This window comes from Neoarius graeffei, chromosome 4, assembly GCF_027579695.1.
Source record: "Neoarius graeffei isolate fNeoGra1 chromosome 4, fNeoGra1.pri, whole genome shotgun sequence".
NCBI classification, from domain to species: Eukaryota; Metazoa; Chordata; class Actinopteri; order Siluriformes; family Ariidae; genus Neoarius; species Neoarius graeffei.
In genome coordinates, this window is record NC_083572.1 from 80,529,580 (window position 1) to 80,546,773 (window position 17,194).

A 17,194-nucleotide genomic window follows, 5' to 3' on the forward strand; every position below is an offset into this window, starting at 1 on the left:
CCGGATAGTAAACAATAAACATGGAGGACATGGAGTCGTTAGTGTTGCTGGTCTTGGTGCTGTGGCTTGTTGTCACCGACAACGCCAACAGATACTGGCAAGAGCGTATAGATGAGGCGAGGCGCATAAGGCTTCAGAAATTCTCGTAATTCGTAATTCTTCTTCCGGGTTTACGGTGTTTACAGATCCCAGCGTGCTCGCGGGGCATGTATGGGCGTGTGAGGATGCTCCTCCTCACCAATCAGTGCACAGGGAAGTGTCTCCTCACGCCCCTAGCCCCACTCGGCTCGGTTTGGCTCGCTTCAGCCCTACTCCAAAACCGTGCGAGTTTTGGGTGCTGAGCAGGGCTGAAGCGAGCTGAGTCATGCTGCTCTAAGCTAGTCGAAACGCGAGCTGTGTCGGGCTGAAGTGAGCTGAAGTGAGCCGAAAAAGGGTAGTGGAAAAGGGCCATATTTATCAGCCACCTACAATACAGTCCTTGGCACACTTCCCAGAAAACTGAATACACATCCACACCAAGACTCAGGTGGGGTTTACATTAGACCGTATCAGCGGATCATCAGATTAACGTTTTTAAAACGATTAGCGTGCACACAGCAATGGCAATACACGATTCGCGTGCACACAGCAACGCCAATACACGGATATGCTTGGATCCGCAGGCATCCTGCGCTCCAAATCACTCCGCCCTGAACAGCAAGTGCCCTCTGGAGGGTGCGCACTCCGGCCCTGCGCAGCTCACAGAGCGCGCGAGTGAAGCGCACGAGCAGTGATTCGGGACTGAGCCGCTGTGTGTGTGATCCCAGTGCATATCGGGCATGCGCGTCACTTACCACTTGCAAGTGGAAGGATGGCAAGCCTAAAGACAATCATAACTACACAATGGGCAGTATTTGCATCAGTATTTGCAGTATTTTCATACTTTTATACTCTTTAATGAAAGGTGATACAAGGCGGAAGTCCGCGTCATTTTTCAGCAGTCGCATCACATGACCAACGCCAGCGAATCAGGAAGGTGGATGTCACAGTGACGTTGTCCAATGACGATGCCAGCTAGAGCTCAGCACAGCGTATCCGCGTATTCTCAATGTTTACACAGCACCGGACCAGACACGATCTGGATTGAATACGTGGACCCTGGCGGATTCCCGTTTCCCGGTGTTTCCAGGCATTTTAATGTAAACGGACAGTGCATCCGCGAAGAAAACGAGACAGATATGGTCTAATGTAAACTTGGCCTCAGCTGACTTCAATGACTCACATGATGGCAAAGAGAGCCAACGACCCACAGATCACCCTAATGACTCTCTAGGCTGCTAATACCATTCACACCTAGCCTCCAATTACCCTAACAACCTACAGGATGACTGAGGCCCTGTCCACACGGCAACGGATTCAGGTGACTCCGATACAATTGCTTATCATTTAGGCCTGGTGTCCACAAGGCACCGGCGTTTTGGGCGCCCAAAACACAATCTTTTGAGAACGGGTTCCAGAGTGGAAAGATCTGGCAACGTTGCCGTTGCGAAGTCGTCTGGATGAGTAGAATGGATTTGTTTACGATGACGTCACAACCACATGACTGTCAGTGCTTCACGCCGGGTAGAAGTGTAATGAACTCGATGCGAGTTGTCAACAAATCCTATAACTTCGTTCATGAAACGCGCTTACAAAATATTTTCACTGTGAATATTTATTGTGTAATGGTGCAAAGTGAGAGAGAGAGAGAAAATAGCCCTTAGGGCAGAGTCAATCCCGCCAGCAAAAATAGGGAAAAAAAGGAGCGATTTCACCTCTTCAGATGTTGGTTTAAGTCCTACAATACATTCCTCAAAAAGGGCGTAGAACAACAAATTAATCCATCAACGTGTAGCATTCAACTTATTCCGGACCATTAAAGATGCCGCCTTCCGCGTAGAATCATACGTCATCCTCGCCGCCATATTGGATAGGTCAAAGCGGAGAATAAAGATGCCTCATTCATGTGCTGCGTTTAACTGTACCAGCAGGTTTACCGTCCAAACGAGATCACATGGGATTACCTTTCACAGGTGAGACTGGAAAAATACTTTTCATTGTATTTGGTCATTATAACGTAATTTTACGAACAGATTTTCCTGACTTTGTGGCTAATATGAAGTCTCGCGCATAATAGTTTATGCGCATGCGTCCTTAATTCTTCTATTGTTCTGGTGTCTCCGAAGGGACCGTCTTACAGCGCCCCTAGAGGTGTGGCATGTGTATTGCATCGTTTTCAGCAAGCGTTGCATTGCCATATGGACCTGATATTTTACTGATCGTTGCCCATTTGGACGCGATATTTTTTTAAATAACATCTCGTTGCCGTTGTCGTGTGGATGTAGCCTGAGAGGGTCAACGACCCATGTGACCTCAACAACACACTTTAGGGCTGCTTTTGGTTCACTAGAGGATAAATACCTGGAACTCTCCACTAGTCAGACAGAACTGAAGAAGCCTTTTGGATGAGAGGTGAAACATCTTCAAGAATTTCAAACAAGTCCACTTGCCTTCTTTAGCACCTACGGTTTACGATGACCTGGATGACTGAGAACCTTCACAGACATAACATTTTAATGTTATAAATTCTATAATTATGTTAACATCTCATACAATTATTCATTTTAATATCCCACTATGTGGGGTCACAGTCATCATCTACAATCTACAATCATCTACAGTTCTGTTCATCATTCTGGGCAAATCTGAAAATTTCTTAAATATTACATTTTATGTTCCAAACCTTTAAATGGTATTCTAAGACCCTGTATAAAATCTACTCTGAAAGGCATAATGCATATTTTCTCTACTTCTTTTTGACTCTTGTGTTTAATCACTGTGTTCAATTAGGCAACCAAGACTAAGAAACCCATGGCCATCTCTGTGACTCTTATGGATGGGCGAACTCTCAGCCTGCCTGTGGATTCAGCATCTACTTCTAAAGAAGTCTGTCAAACGCTCTCACAGAAAGTTAAACTACAAGACACATTTGGCTTCTCTCTTTATGTAGCTGTTTTTGACAAGGTATGCTACATCTCTGATCTTTAGTATTAAGTATTAAAACTAATGTTATCCTGACCAGGCTGCTCAAGTAAAGTATAATCTTGTGTGCCCATAAGGTATGGTCTCTTGGCAGTCGACATGAGCATGTGATGGATGCCATATCGCAGTGTGAGCAGGAGGTGAGACGGAAGGGTGGGCAGGAGCAGCACGCTCCCTGGCGTCTCTACTTCCGCAAAGAGATTTTCACCCCCTGGCATGACTGCAGCGAGGATAGTATCAGTACAGACCTCATCTACAGACAGGTCATTAGAGGATTGAAATATGGCGAATACCAGTGTGAGAAGGTACGCGAGCATGCATTGACTAACATGCATAATACTTAATGGAGAAAAACAAAAGCTTAATAATTTCAAAATTGCATGATTTGGAATATGTTCAATAAGAACATAAAATGTGATGCATTTTCTTTACAGACTTTTTGGAAAGTCAAATAAACTTAGCAAAACAGCTCAGCTGTATAAAATTAAACAGACTGTAGAATATGCAATATCGGGTCTAATTAGTGTGATTTACCGTCTGTCACAGGAGGATGTAGTTGTCCAGTTGGCGGCGAAACATTTCTTTGTGCAGTTTCACTCCGATGACAGTATGGAGGATGCTAAGAGTGTTGTTCAGGATTGTGTTACCTCCAAACTACTGGAAGACAAGTCAGAGGCCAAATGGATTCAGATGGTCCACACAGCACATGTTGAGGTATTTCAGATATTTATGTGCTCATAATTTTCTGAGTGTCTTCAGTAACAAGCAGTTGAGCAAGTCCTAAAGTGAAGCTTTGGCTGAAAAACAGGAAGTTGCACAGTAACTGCTTAGGTTTTACTTTTGTCTATCAGGGCCCATATATAAATTCAAAGACCAAAGCTGATCATGTAAAAGCAGAAGTGGTGGACTATGCACGGCAGAAGTGGCCGATGTTCTTCTCAAGGTTCTTTGAGGTCTCCAGGATTTCAGGTAAAAATAGTATTGGAATTAATGTGTTATTGTAAAGAAAATTGTGCATCAAAGCAATATTTACATTACTTTTGATATTAAACATTACCAGGAACTTCCCTACCCAAGAACAAATTTATCATGGCTATTAACTCGACTGGAATAACCTTCCTGGATGAACGTGAGAGAAAGTTTCTAGAGCTCTCCTACCCAATGGTGACTGCCATAAACGCCAAGAGGTAGATCGCGCTCCAACTAATTCAAGACTATGTCTTCAACAAGTCTACAATTACAAAACTCCACTCTTATCAGCTTATTTGAGCATGTGATTTGATCCTAATGGCTCCTTCTGTTCCTCATCCTAGAAGCAAGACTGTGTGTCTGATTACTCTGAAAGGAGAGTTTACACTAGGCGCAGTCAATGCTGGAGACATTGCTAATCTGATAGTCCTGTTCCAGGCTGGCCTCACAGAGCGCTCTCAGTATGCCGTAGCTCTGCAGGAGGTCAACAGGCAAGGTCAGCCATCTCTGAGATCCCAGAAGCTTTTAAGATACACCTTTATATTGTATTGGTGCATTGAAATTATGTGAGGATATGAGCTAGCTGTGTGACTAGAAGTGCCTTGGTTCTACACGGTTACACTCTTGGGTCTGATATCATATTTAACCAAAGACAACCTGTAAACATTAATAAGGGATTTTGCAGCACTTAATTTCTTGAGTCAAATAATTATTTTATTTTTAAAGTTATTTTGCTATTTGTACAGAAGCAATTGCGGGTTTTTTGCAGCAATAATTCCAGTCTTTTTAAATTTTCTCTTTCAGATGATCCCACTTTTCTTAGTTTCAAAAAAGCAGAGCTTATCCTCCTTATTAAAGACAATGAATTTTCTTCTAACCATGGCTGGGTGAAGGGACAGAATGAGCGAACCGGAAAAAAGGGGGCAGTACCCACAGACGCCATCTGGATTATACCTACTTTTACCAAACCAACCAATGAAATCTTGGTAAAGATTTTCTGTATAATTCACAAACCATACTGCAAAGCCACCAAACAAATGATTTCCTTTTTGGGTTTTTAACATCCTGCATGATGACCCGTGTATTAGTAAGTGTTTTTAATAACCATTATAAATCTGTGAAACTCTTCCACTGACTTCAGTAGGATCAGCAGACCATGACATCTTGGCATGTAAACTATTTATTGAACACTGTTCAGTGATTGTGGCTGATTTGTTTGTCCAGAGTTTACTTAGCATGCCCCCAGATCAGAGAAAGAATATGATTAATGAGACAGTCAAAGGAACCATTACAGACAGAGTACCTCCTGCGACGCTTAAAGAGTTCTCCATTGAGTACTTCAGGTATCTCCGGAAACTACTCACTATTTTTGTTGAATTAAAAAAAAGTTTAAATTGAATTAGAAATATCAATATGCAAGAAACAAGATTTTCCTTCTTGCAGTATGACATTTTTAATATTCTGATATTTTGGCAGCCACTTCATCAAATTAACCAGCTATTTTGAGACAATAATCATGTGCATATATTGTTTTTTTCCCCCTCAGACCTCTCATTAAAGATGTGAACAGGCAGGTGATTTCTAAAAACGCGGCACCTGAAAGGCTATGGGCAAACTCCAGGGAGCCCATCAGACAGCCCCTGCTTAAGAGACTGCTTGGGAACCCAGAGCTCAGCCATCAGGCCTGCCAGGCCTTCACTGATATCCTTTACTTATCACAGACATGCACATTCTGGATCTGAGATGAAAAAAAAAAATTAAATTAAAATTATACATGTCATATAAGTCTAGGAGCTATTTCATAAACGTTGCCACCACGATGTTGGTTCTACAGTGTAAGTCTCATTGAATAAACAAATCTCATTAATCATGCAGTTTGATACATGATTATTGAAATGAATAAGGTGAAGCATGAATTTTCTTGGTGGCACGGTGGTGTAGTGGTTAGCACTGTCGCCTCATAGCAAGAAGGTTCTGGGTTTGAGCCCAGTGGCCGACGGAGGCCTTTCTGTGTGGAGTTTGCATGTTCTCCCCATGTCTGTGTGGGTGTGCTCCGGTTTCCCCCACAGTCCAAAGGCATGCAGGTTAGATTAAATAGTGGCTCTAAATTGACCGTAGGTGTGAATGAGTGTGAATGGTTGTTTGTCTCTGTGTCAGCCCTGCGATGACCTGGCAACTTGTCCAGGGTGTACCCCGCCTCTCACCCATAGCCAGCTGGGATAGGCTCCAGCTTGCCCGTGACCCTGCACAGGATAAGTGGTTATGGATAATGGATGGATGGATGAATTTTCTTTCTTTAAATAGCTGAGTGACTCATGCACCATCTCCATATTCCTAAACAACAGATATAAAATTCTCTTTAAATAGTAGTGATGAGTTAAATCTGTTAAATTTACTTTTATTAAATAATAAATAATCAATATTGTGTGTATGGGATTTGGCAATAGGCTTATATTATAAAAATAGTTATTGATATATACATGTCTAGAGCTAAGCCAGACTTCATTAGTAATAAGTATACTTTGGTAGGAGTAGTCATATATCCATGCAGTGTTTATAAGTTCCTTTACGAATCCCGTGTGTACCAATCCTAAAGTACATGGGTGACTATCCCACCAGACAGTTTCAGAGTCCACTGGAGCTCACAGACCAAATCTTTGAACCAGCCACTCAGAACGAAGAACTCCGAGATGAGATATATTGCCAAATCATGAAGCAGATGACAAGCAATAACAACCGGTAAGGAAAAACCACATGTTCATGGAGAACGAATGTAATATCTGGCTCTTGTAGTGTTCTGTAAATTTAGTATACAACTGCATGAAAACCTTGGAAAATGTTCTGTTTAAATTTCACACTTGCTGTTATGAAAGGACAGTTGCACAAGATTATGCAATAGTTCTGTCGCTGCCGGCCTGGTCAACTTGGTTGTATCAGGAATCTTGTTTGGTACAAACTGTCTTCAAACTTTAACCTGGTTCAAATCCAACTACAGCTCTTTGTGATTTTTTTTTTTTTTTGAAGCATTGGTGAGTAAACGTAGTTGGCAATTTGAAATGTCAGTCAAAGTGCCTCTTCTTGTAAAAGCAGATGGTCCATGGCCTTGAATAGTGATGAAAAGTAAAAGTGCGCCACTTTGTAGTTAGTATCATAGCAAGTGCAGTTAATTAATATACGTTAATTTGAGTATATGCTGTTTTTTGACTCTCAGGCACAGCATCGATCAGGGTTGGCAGCTGCTGTGGCTGTGCTGTGGTCTGTTCCCCCCCAGTAATTCACTGCTGAAACATGCACAGCGCTTTCTGGACACCCGGCGGAGGGAGCCAGTGGCCTCTGACTGCCTGCGCAGGCTGCAGGGTGCTCTCAGGTATATACACTGTCTTGACACACTGTGCACCGTGCAGGAGACCTAGCCGAAACCTGTCTGTGTTTAGGTTAAAGTTTAACTGATGAATACCTACTCAACTACATACACTACCGTTCAAAAGTTTGGGGTCACTTTGAAATTTCCTTATTTTTGAAAGAAAAGCACTGTTCTTTTCAATGAAGATCACTTTAAACTAATCAGAAATCCACTCTATGGACCCTTTTCAGTCACGTGACCTTCGTAAACGCGACCGCCATTTTGGACATGTAGTGGACTTCGGCTCGAATCAGTTTGAATGCGAGGAAGGCGACAAACGAAAAACATAAAAGAAAAAGGAGCGAGATGCAGAAAACACCTTCACTATCCAGCGACGTAGGGCATTTACAGGGCGAGCAGAGGGAGAGATATTTGCAAAAATTGAGGTTAGCAGGCTTAGAGAACGACGTTTACCTGCTTCCACCAGGATTGTTCACTGACGTACGGAAGTACACGAAGCACTCGTCTTTACCTGACTTCGGCCCACATAATCTGTATACCTATGTCGTTAAAAACCCATCACCATACACATACACGCCAACGTCCGAGGTTCCGGAGCGCGTTCCGGCTTGCTCCAGGAGTGCTCCGGCCGAGGTTACGGAGCGCGCTCCGGCTTGCTCCGGAGCAAGCCGGCGCACGCTGCTTAATTTGAGGGGAACCTCGGCCGGAGCACTCCGGGAGCAAGCCGGCGCGCGCTGCTTAATTTGAGGGAGAGCAAGCCGGCGCGCGCTCCGGAACCTCGGACGTTGGCTCCGGCAGCTATTTATACTGGATCCGGTGTAAATAGCTGCCGGATCATAATTACAGTAAACTAGTAAATACAGTAAAGGAAAAACTTGAGACTGAAAGGTTTTAACAGTCATCCAAATGACTGAACGTAAACATTGCTACAGTAACATACCAGCTACTTGTTGACATTAGCTAGTCAACAATAGCTACTACAGAAGAACAAAGAAGTTACAATGGGTTATTTTAGCCTATTTGGTTACACACTCGCCGCCACAGAATGTTAACAGCAATGTAATGCCTTTTCTGGCTAATTTTATTCGTCTTACCTCCAACAAAGTGGTCACTACACAAGCGTTGGTATGCCGAGGGCTGCCAATATGTTAATGGCCGCTATCCATCTTCTCCGTCGGGATCCGATAAAATGATAAACCTTGCCTTGTTTGTTGATGGTTACTACATCCAGGTGCACAACAATATAGTGGCATGATGGAAGTCTTGCTGAAAGTAAAAACTTTCTTTGCTGCCGTTCCTCAATGTTGGCTGTGGTAAACTACTGGTAGTACATGTCCAAAATGGCGGCCGCGTTTGTCGTGACGTCACGTGAAAAGGGTCCATACATTGCTAATGTGGTAAATGACTATTCTAGCTGCAAATGTCTGGTTTTTGGTGCAATATCTCCATAGGTGTATAGAGGCCCATTTCCAGCAACTCTCACTCCAGTGTTCTAATGGTACAATGTGTTTGCTCATTGCCTCAGAAGGCTAATGGATGATTAGAAAACCCTTGTACAATCATGTTAGCACAGCTGAAAACAGTTGAGCTCTTTAGAGAAGCTATAAAACTGACCTTCCTTTGAGCAGATTGAGTTTCTGGAGCATCACATTTGTGGGGTCGATTAAATGCTCAAAATGGCCAGAAAAATGTCTTGACTATATTTTCTATTCATTTTACAGCTTATGGTGGTAAATAAAAGTGTGACTTTTCATGGAAAACACAAAATTGTCTGGGTGACCCCAAACTTTTGAACGGTAGTGTATATGTAAATGATTAAAACAACATGAATGTGATAAAACCTTGCAGTTTAAATTCCACACCAGTAAGTTTAAAAGGTTTGTGAATGGAGGCTCATTTCAAGCTATGAACTTTGACAAAGTGGCCTTGAAACCGAAGCCCTGGACTACATCCCTAAGAGCATGTTTATGTTCCTCAGCCACTGCCTTTTATCCCAAAGACAATAATGCAGCTGAAATAAAAACCTTGAACAATATGAGCATAATTTGTTGCTTCCACAGAGACTGTAGCACTGATTTTAACTTCTGACTCATCAGCCCTTAAACATGATATTATTGTGTTGAGATATCAACATACCTATTTGTGCAATGTTCAGAACTTGGGTGGGTACCAGGAAACTGTTCATGGGTCATGATATCCAGTGTTAAATACCAGAATCACATCTCATCTGCTTGACATGCAGCCCAGCTCAACACTCCAGTCCTATAAGGCTAAAAATAACAAGATAGAGGTTGCAAGTCTGATATTTATGTATTTGATATTATGTACATGTTACAGGTGATCTTTTGAAATCAGGTGCCTCTGGATTCACCTTGATGATTCTAGATTTACCTAGTTAAATTAGGATTTAAGGTTAGGTATAGGAGGCGGCACGGTGGTGTGGTGGTTAGCACTGTCACCTCACAGCAAGAAGGTTCTGGGTTCAAGCCCAGTGGCCGACGGGGGCCTTTCTGTGTGGAGTTTGCATGTTCTCCCCGTGTCTGTGTGGGTTTCCTCTGGGTGCTCCGGTTTCCCCCACAGTCCAAACACATGCAGGTTAGTCTAACTGGTAGCTCTAAATTGACCGTAGGTGTGAGTGTGAATGGTTGTTTGTCTCTATGTGTCAGCCCTGTGATGACCTGGCGACTTGTCTAGGGTGTACCCTGCCTCTCGCCCATAGTCAGCTGGGATAGGCTCCAGCTTGCTCGCAACCCTGCACAGGATAAGCGGTTACAGATGATGGATGGATGGATGGATGTACCTAGGATTTATTATGTCATCTCATTATCTCTAGCCGCTTATCCTGTTCTACAGGGTCGCAGGCAAGCTGGAGCCTATCCCAGCTGACTACGGGCGAAAGGCGGGGTACACCCTGGACAAGTCACCAGGTCATCACAGGGCTGACACATAGACACAGACAACCATTCACACTCACATTCACACCTACGGTCAATTTAGAGTCACCAATTAACCTAACCTGCATGTCTTCGGACTGTGGGGGAAACCGGAGCACCCGGAGGAAACCCACGCGGACACGGGGAGAACATGCAAACTCCGCACAGAAAGGCCCTCGTTGGCCACGGGGCTCGAACCCGGACTTTCTTGCTGTGAGGCGACAGCACTAACCACTACACCACCGTGCCACCTAGGATTTATTATATGTTTATCAATAAAAAAAAAAACATTTCTGGCTACTGAGTACATTCTTTTGTAACGAAGGGCATTATTGATAAATGGCTTTTTTACATACAGCAGTGAATGATATTGTTGTAGTATACTCTAGTGGAATGTTTAATTTCTTTGTTGTTTCTATTCAGTTTGGAGCTATCCATGTGTTTATTATTCTAAATCGTGTTACTACTTTTGCATAGTCTTCATTTAATTCCACTATTTTACCAAGTAGCATATTGGGATGGAAAGTAGTTTTGTCAGCTTTGTCAATTTTTATTCTTACAAATTGGTTGACATTTAAAGTGCATATCACGGGTAAATTCAGGAGTAAGATCATTGTAATTCTCCTATTTTATATGAAACTTTGGTCAAATATCTGTAACATTCTGCATTCTCTGCAATTTTTTTACCTTGCGCAATACCAGAAAAATTCCGTTGAAATCAAGCCATTTGAGGCGAATTGGTCCGCCTCTGAAAAAACTTGGCATTTGAATTTCCTGGCAAACACTGATTTTCGTGACGTCATATGCGGGACGCCTCCCTCTGAATCCTACGTCAGCGCTGGTTTGTTTGAGAAAACGACCTGGTGTTTTTCTGCAAATTTCTTCAACGTTATCGCGTAATTATTAAAATGGTTAACAGATGTATCGTAGGAGGGTGTAGCAACACCAATCTTGATGGGATTAGTACTCATCGTTTTCCAAAAGACCGGACAATGAGAGAGAAATGGGGGCGCTTGGTCTACACAGGCTGTGCACTGAAACCGTGCAAAGCTTGTGCAGCCTGCTGGCGCTTCCGCAGGTGACGTCACAAATCTGGCTCCAGACTCCCTTGGGATTTTTCCAGACACATTTTGTTATTTTATTTTTTTCTGCTGTAGACAGATGGCCTTGTGCAAAATTACCTTTCTGGATGAGTGTGTAAAGGGACATACTTTCATATAAAAAAAAAAACACGAAATTGGTCCAGAATATGCACTTTAAGGGACAGAGATTTTGTCGTAGATGCTTCATTTTGTAGTTGTATTTCCTCTGTCTTGAACTGTTTGCTCTTGAAGTCTTCTTGATGTTCATCTTTCTTATCAGTCTCTTCATTCTGATCCATGTCTTCGCTGTTATCTTTTGAGGAATCCCCTACAAGTTAAAAAGAGACCATCAATGACTGCATAGCTCACTCCACCCCTGTCTAGTCCAGAAGGAACGATCTAAAGTGGCCCACCTTGCGCAATAAATGTTGCAAGCTATATACAGAAGCTATATACACCCTAGGAATACCAACCTATTTGCCAGAAAGAATCCAAAACGGCAAGGAATTGACAGAGAAGAAGTGATTTTTGTTGAACTGCTCATTAAGGCTTAATTCATCCATAACTTCATTAATAATTGTAAATAAGCAAATCTGGGTAGAAGTTATATGCCCTCTAGGTACCCCTACCTTCATGCTAGAAAGAATCAAAATTGGTGAAGAATTGAGGAAGAAGCAAGTTTCGTGAAATGTGGACAACACTGGATGGACGACGGACAACACATGATGGCATGAGCTCATCACCTACTGGCCAGATGAGCTAATAATCAGTACCACAATCAAAATACGAATTTGCAGAATTATCTGCACTGACCTGTTGAACAACTCTCCTTGTCATGTTCAATATTCTCTTTAATTTGAAAATCTTTATCTGGAGCTATAGCAATACTTTGTTTCTCTTTTCTAAGAGGAACACCAAAGACTAATAGATAAGGTGTTTCTTTTGTTGCTTCATTCACAGCAATATTTTTCTTATAAGCAGCTTCACCCAGTACTGCACACCACTGGTTTTCTTGTGGACTGTTTTCTTGCAGAATATTTTGGATATTCTTTTTTTTTTACAGTATGGCTGTGCCTTTCTACAAGACCCTGTGTAGATGGTTTTCTTGGGGCCCCATGGATATGTTTAATTTTATGTTCTTTACAGAATTTTCTCATCAGTTCAATTTTAAATTCTTTCCCATTATCTGTATGTAGTTTTGCAGGGAATCCAAATTGCCAGCATAAATTTGTCAGGCTTTCTACCACTTGTGCTTCATTGCAATGCAGAGGATACAGTCAAGAAAACTTAGATCACCGCATTAGATCATATTTTGCGCTCAATAAGTATTAAAACTTAGAGTAGTGATCAACTGCATGGAAAATCCAGTTATGTTTGTTTTTACTATAACATGGAATTTTTCTCATGTCCACGAGGGCAACTTCGAAATGACTCATAAATCCATGTGCTTGAATTGGTTCTTCGATTTTATGTTAAACATCAAGTTTCAAGTTTATTTTTATAGCATTTTTAACAATAGACATTGTCACAAAGCAGCTTTACAGAATTTAAATGACTTTAAACATGAGCTAATTTTATCCCTAATCTATCCCCAATGAGCAAGCCTGTAGCGACAGTGGCAAGGAAAAACTCCCTCAGACGACATGAGGAAGAAACCTCGAGAGGAACCAGACTCAAAAGGGAACCCATCCTCATTTGGGTGATAACAGACAACATGACTATAACATTTTTAACAGTTTTAACATGAAGTCAGTTTCGTTGATGTTATAACTCTTCATTGATGGAAACTTGAGTGCAAAACTGTTCATGACAACTGTAGTCCTCAGCCATAAAAGCATTACTGTAAGTGTCCAGAGCGTCTTCCAAGTGTGACTATCAACTGTCCATACGGGGCCGTCCTCCATAGATGTGATGAGACTCCAACCAGATGTAGGGCATCAGGATGGATCAGGCAGGTCTGAGGAGCAGAGGAGGTCAGCATCTCGATCTCAGGATTGACATGTAACTCAGAGGGACAGACGGGGGAGGGGGGAGAGAAAGAGAGAGAAAACACAGGTTGTTAGGTATGTCCAATGTCACCTGATGAAGTAAGAACAGGATACATTTTGCACTGAGTGCAAGCAGGGACTCCGGCAAAACTAACTATGACAGCATAACTAAAAGGGGAGAGCCAGAAGGTACCACAAGCATGAGGGAGCCCTGGGACATAAAGCAGCAGCCACTACACCGTCAACAAACCTGAGTGAGTGAATGAGTGGGGGACTGATAGCATCCATACATCCCAGTTTACCAAAACACTCTATGTCTGAGGACCCTCCAGATCTACTCCTTTACCTCATAAACACTATTAACAAAAGGCTTGACTAAACAGATATGTTTTCAGCCTAGACTTAAACGCTGAGACTGTGTCTGAGTCCCGAACACTACTTGGAAGGCTGTTCCATAACTGTGGGGCTTTGTAAGAAAAGGCTCTGCCCCCTGATGTAGTCTTCACTACGTGAGGTACCAGCAGATAGCCTGCACCTTTTGATATAAGTAAGCATGGTGGGTCATAAAGGACCAGAAGTTTGCTTAGGTACTGTGGCGCGAGACCATTCAGTGCTTTAAAGTTCAGCAGTAGTATTTTATAAACAATACGAAATTTGATTGGGAGCCAATGCAGTGTGGATAAGACAGGAGTGATGTGGTCATATCTTCTAGTTCTAGTAAGGACTCTTGCTACTGCATTTTGGACTAACTGGAGCTTGTTTATGCACTTATTGGAACATCCAGACAGTAAGGCATTACAATAATCCAACCTGGAGGTAACAAAAGCATGAACTAGTTTTTCTGTGTCGTGTAGTGACATTAAATTTCTTATCTTAGCAATATTTCTGAGATGAAAGAAATCTATCTGGGTAATGTTATCGATATGAGTTTCAAATGAAAGACTGGGGTCAATAATCACCCCGAGGTCTCTTACTGCTGCACGTGAAGAAACAGGAAGGCCATCCAGAGTTACTGTGTAATTGGAAAACTTACTACTAGCTGCATGTGGTCCTAGTACAAGTACTTCAGTCTTGTCAGAGTTAAGCAGAAGGAAGTTAATAAGCATCCAGTGTCTAATGTCCTTTACACATTCCTCAAGTCTGTTAAGCTGGTGTGTCTCATCAGGTTTTGCAGAAACATACAACTGTGTGTCATCAGCATAACAGTGGAAACTAATACCATGCTTACAAATAATATCACCAAGCGATAGCATATATAAAGAAAAAAGCAGTGGACCCAAGACAGAACCTTGTGGAACACCAAACTTTACCTCAGTATGTCTAGAAAAATCACCATTTACATCAACATGCTGATAGTGATCAGTTAAATAAGAGCTGAGCCAGGACCAGGCTGTCCCCTTAACTCCCACAACATTTTCTAGTCTATCCAGAAGAATGGAGTGATCAGTGGTATCAAATGCTGCACTAAGGTCAAGCAACACAAGCAGCGAGACACAGCCCTGATCAGAAGCCAACAGTAGGTCATTTACGACTCTAACCAGTGCTGTCTCTGTGCTATGATGAGGTCTAAATCCTGACTGATACATTTCATGGATGTTATTCCTATGTAAATACAAGCATAACTGCTGTGCCACAGCTTTTTCAAGGATCTTGGAGATAAAGGGGAGGTTTGAAATTGGCCGATAATTGGACAGCTGGCAGGGATCAAGGTCAGGTTTTTTAATCAGGGGTTTGATAACTGCTAGTTTAAAGGATTTGGGTACATAGCCAATCCTAAGAGAAGAATTTATTATTTTTAGATGCAGTTCAATTACTTCAGGTGTTATCTGTTTGAATAGACGTGTAGGTAAGGGATCTCGTGCACAAGTTGAGGATTTTGATGCAGAGATTAATGAAAGTAATTCGATTTCTTTAAGGGGAGTAAAACATTCTAATTGCTGATCTGATACAGTTATATTGTTAACTACAGGGTCACTTAAATTGTCTGACCTTAAATTAGTAGTTAGAATTTTTTGTCAGATATTTTCAATTTTGTCATTGAAAAAATTCATGAAGTCGTTGCTGCTACATACTGCAGCTGTGCATGTGTCTATAGTGGACTTATTCCTGGTTAATTTGGCTACAGTATTAAATAGGAATCTAGGATTATTTTTGTTATCTTCTATTAGGGAGGAGAGATATGTTGATCCAGCGGCACCAAGAGCTTTTCTATACTTCAGGAAGCTCTCCTTCCAAGTTGATTTGAACGCTACCAATTTTGTTTGACACCATTTACATTCCAATTTTCAAGTGGTCTGTTTTAAAGTGCGAGTGTCATCATTATACCAGGTTGCTAATTTGTTCTCTCTGATCATTTTCCTTTTAAGAGGAGCTACATTATCGAAAGTATAGCAGAACTCTGACTCTAAGCATTCAGTTGCCTGATCAGGTTCTGTGGGGGCTGACAGTGACCCAATCAAAGTCGATAACTCTGGGAGATCATTTATAAAACTCTGTGCAGTAGTTGACGTGAATGTACGTTTAATACAGTAGCATGGTGAGGTGCATATATTATTACTCAGACATATTTTGAATGAGATGAAATAATGATCTGAGAACTTCAGACTGTGCAAGTGTGATTATATTTTCTATATTTAACCCAAATGTTAGTATTAGCTCGAGGGTGTGACCACCATTATGGGTTGGTCCTATGACATTCTGATTAATCCCTACTGAACCTAAAATGGACACAAACACTGTTTTCAAAGGGTCTTCTGGGTGATCGAAGTGAATATTAAAATCTCCGACAACTAAAGCTTTGTCTAAGGAAATAACCAGGTCTGAGATAAAATCTGCAAATTCAGAAAGAAACTCAGAATATGGCCCCGGGGGCCTATAAATAATAAGTCATGGAATTAACTGGGTAGACTTATTTTTCGAGGCTACATACATTATATTAGTATGAAGAACTTCAAATGTATTAAAGTTATAACCAGGTTTTTGTGTTACACCTAGATAATCATTATAAATAAAAATGACGCCTCCTCCTCTGCCAGTTAGACAAGGCTGGTGTATATAACTATATCCAGGAGGACTCGCTTCATTTAATGCTATATATTCATTTGACTTAATCCATGTTTCAGTTAAACACAGTACATTAAACTCCTGATCAGTAATAAGTTCATTAACTATTAGCGCTTTAGATGTAAGAGCTCTAATATTTAATAGCCCCACCTTTAGATCAAAGGTGCTGGCAGTGGCTGTACAGTTAGTATGATCTAATTTTATATTGATTAGGTTACTGGAACAAAAACTCTGAGTATTTCTCCTTTTTTGTTTAGCTCAGGGAACAGACACAGTCTTGATGTAGTGGACCCTGAGTGACGACTCTGTGCAGCTAACAGACAGTTGGTTTAGCCTGTTCGTCTGCTCCCTGGCCTTGGCTCTGGATTGTCAGAAGTTAACTAGACCTGTTCTGGGACTATGACCTATGCTACAAGAAATGAGAGCAGCACCTTCCCGAGTGGGATGGATACCGTCCCGCTCTAACAGGCCAGCAGTGCCCTCAAAATTAGTCCAATTATCTATAAAGCCCACACTGTTTTCAGAGCACCACCTGGACAACCAGCAGTTCAGCGACCATAACCTGCTGTAAGCTATATCGCCACACTGCATTGGAATGGGGCCGGAGCATACTACAGCATCGGACATCGCCTTCGCTAATTTAAACACCTCTACAAAGTTACTCTTAGTAACTTCAGACTGATGAAGGCATTTATCATTAGCTCCTACATGCATGACTATCTTTGAGAACCTGTG

At 41.8% G+C, this 17,194-nt stretch overlaps 1 protein-coding gene across 1 annotated transcript in view; it reads left to right on the forward strand.

The window, feature by feature from the left end:
* The window catches only part of LOC132884620 (unconventional myosin-VIIa), an 82,051-nt gene that overhangs the window by 54,517 nt on the left and 10,340 nt on the right, over window positions 1-17,194 (forward strand). Inside the window, 11 exon segments of the mRNA XM_060918461.1 lie at window positions 2,869-3,042; window positions 3,138-3,365; window positions 3,607-3,774; window positions 3,912-4,029; window positions 4,121-4,247; window positions 4,374-4,525; window positions 4,834-5,015; window positions 5,254-5,372; window positions 5,576-5,730; window positions 6,615-6,768; window positions 7,241-7,396. Coding sequence (XP_060774444.1) covers window positions 2,869-3,042; window positions 3,138-3,365; window positions 3,607-3,774; window positions 3,912-4,029; window positions 4,121-4,247; window positions 4,374-4,525; window positions 4,834-5,015; window positions 5,254-5,372; window positions 5,576-5,730; window positions 6,615-6,768; window positions 7,241-7,396 — 1,733 coding nt within the window.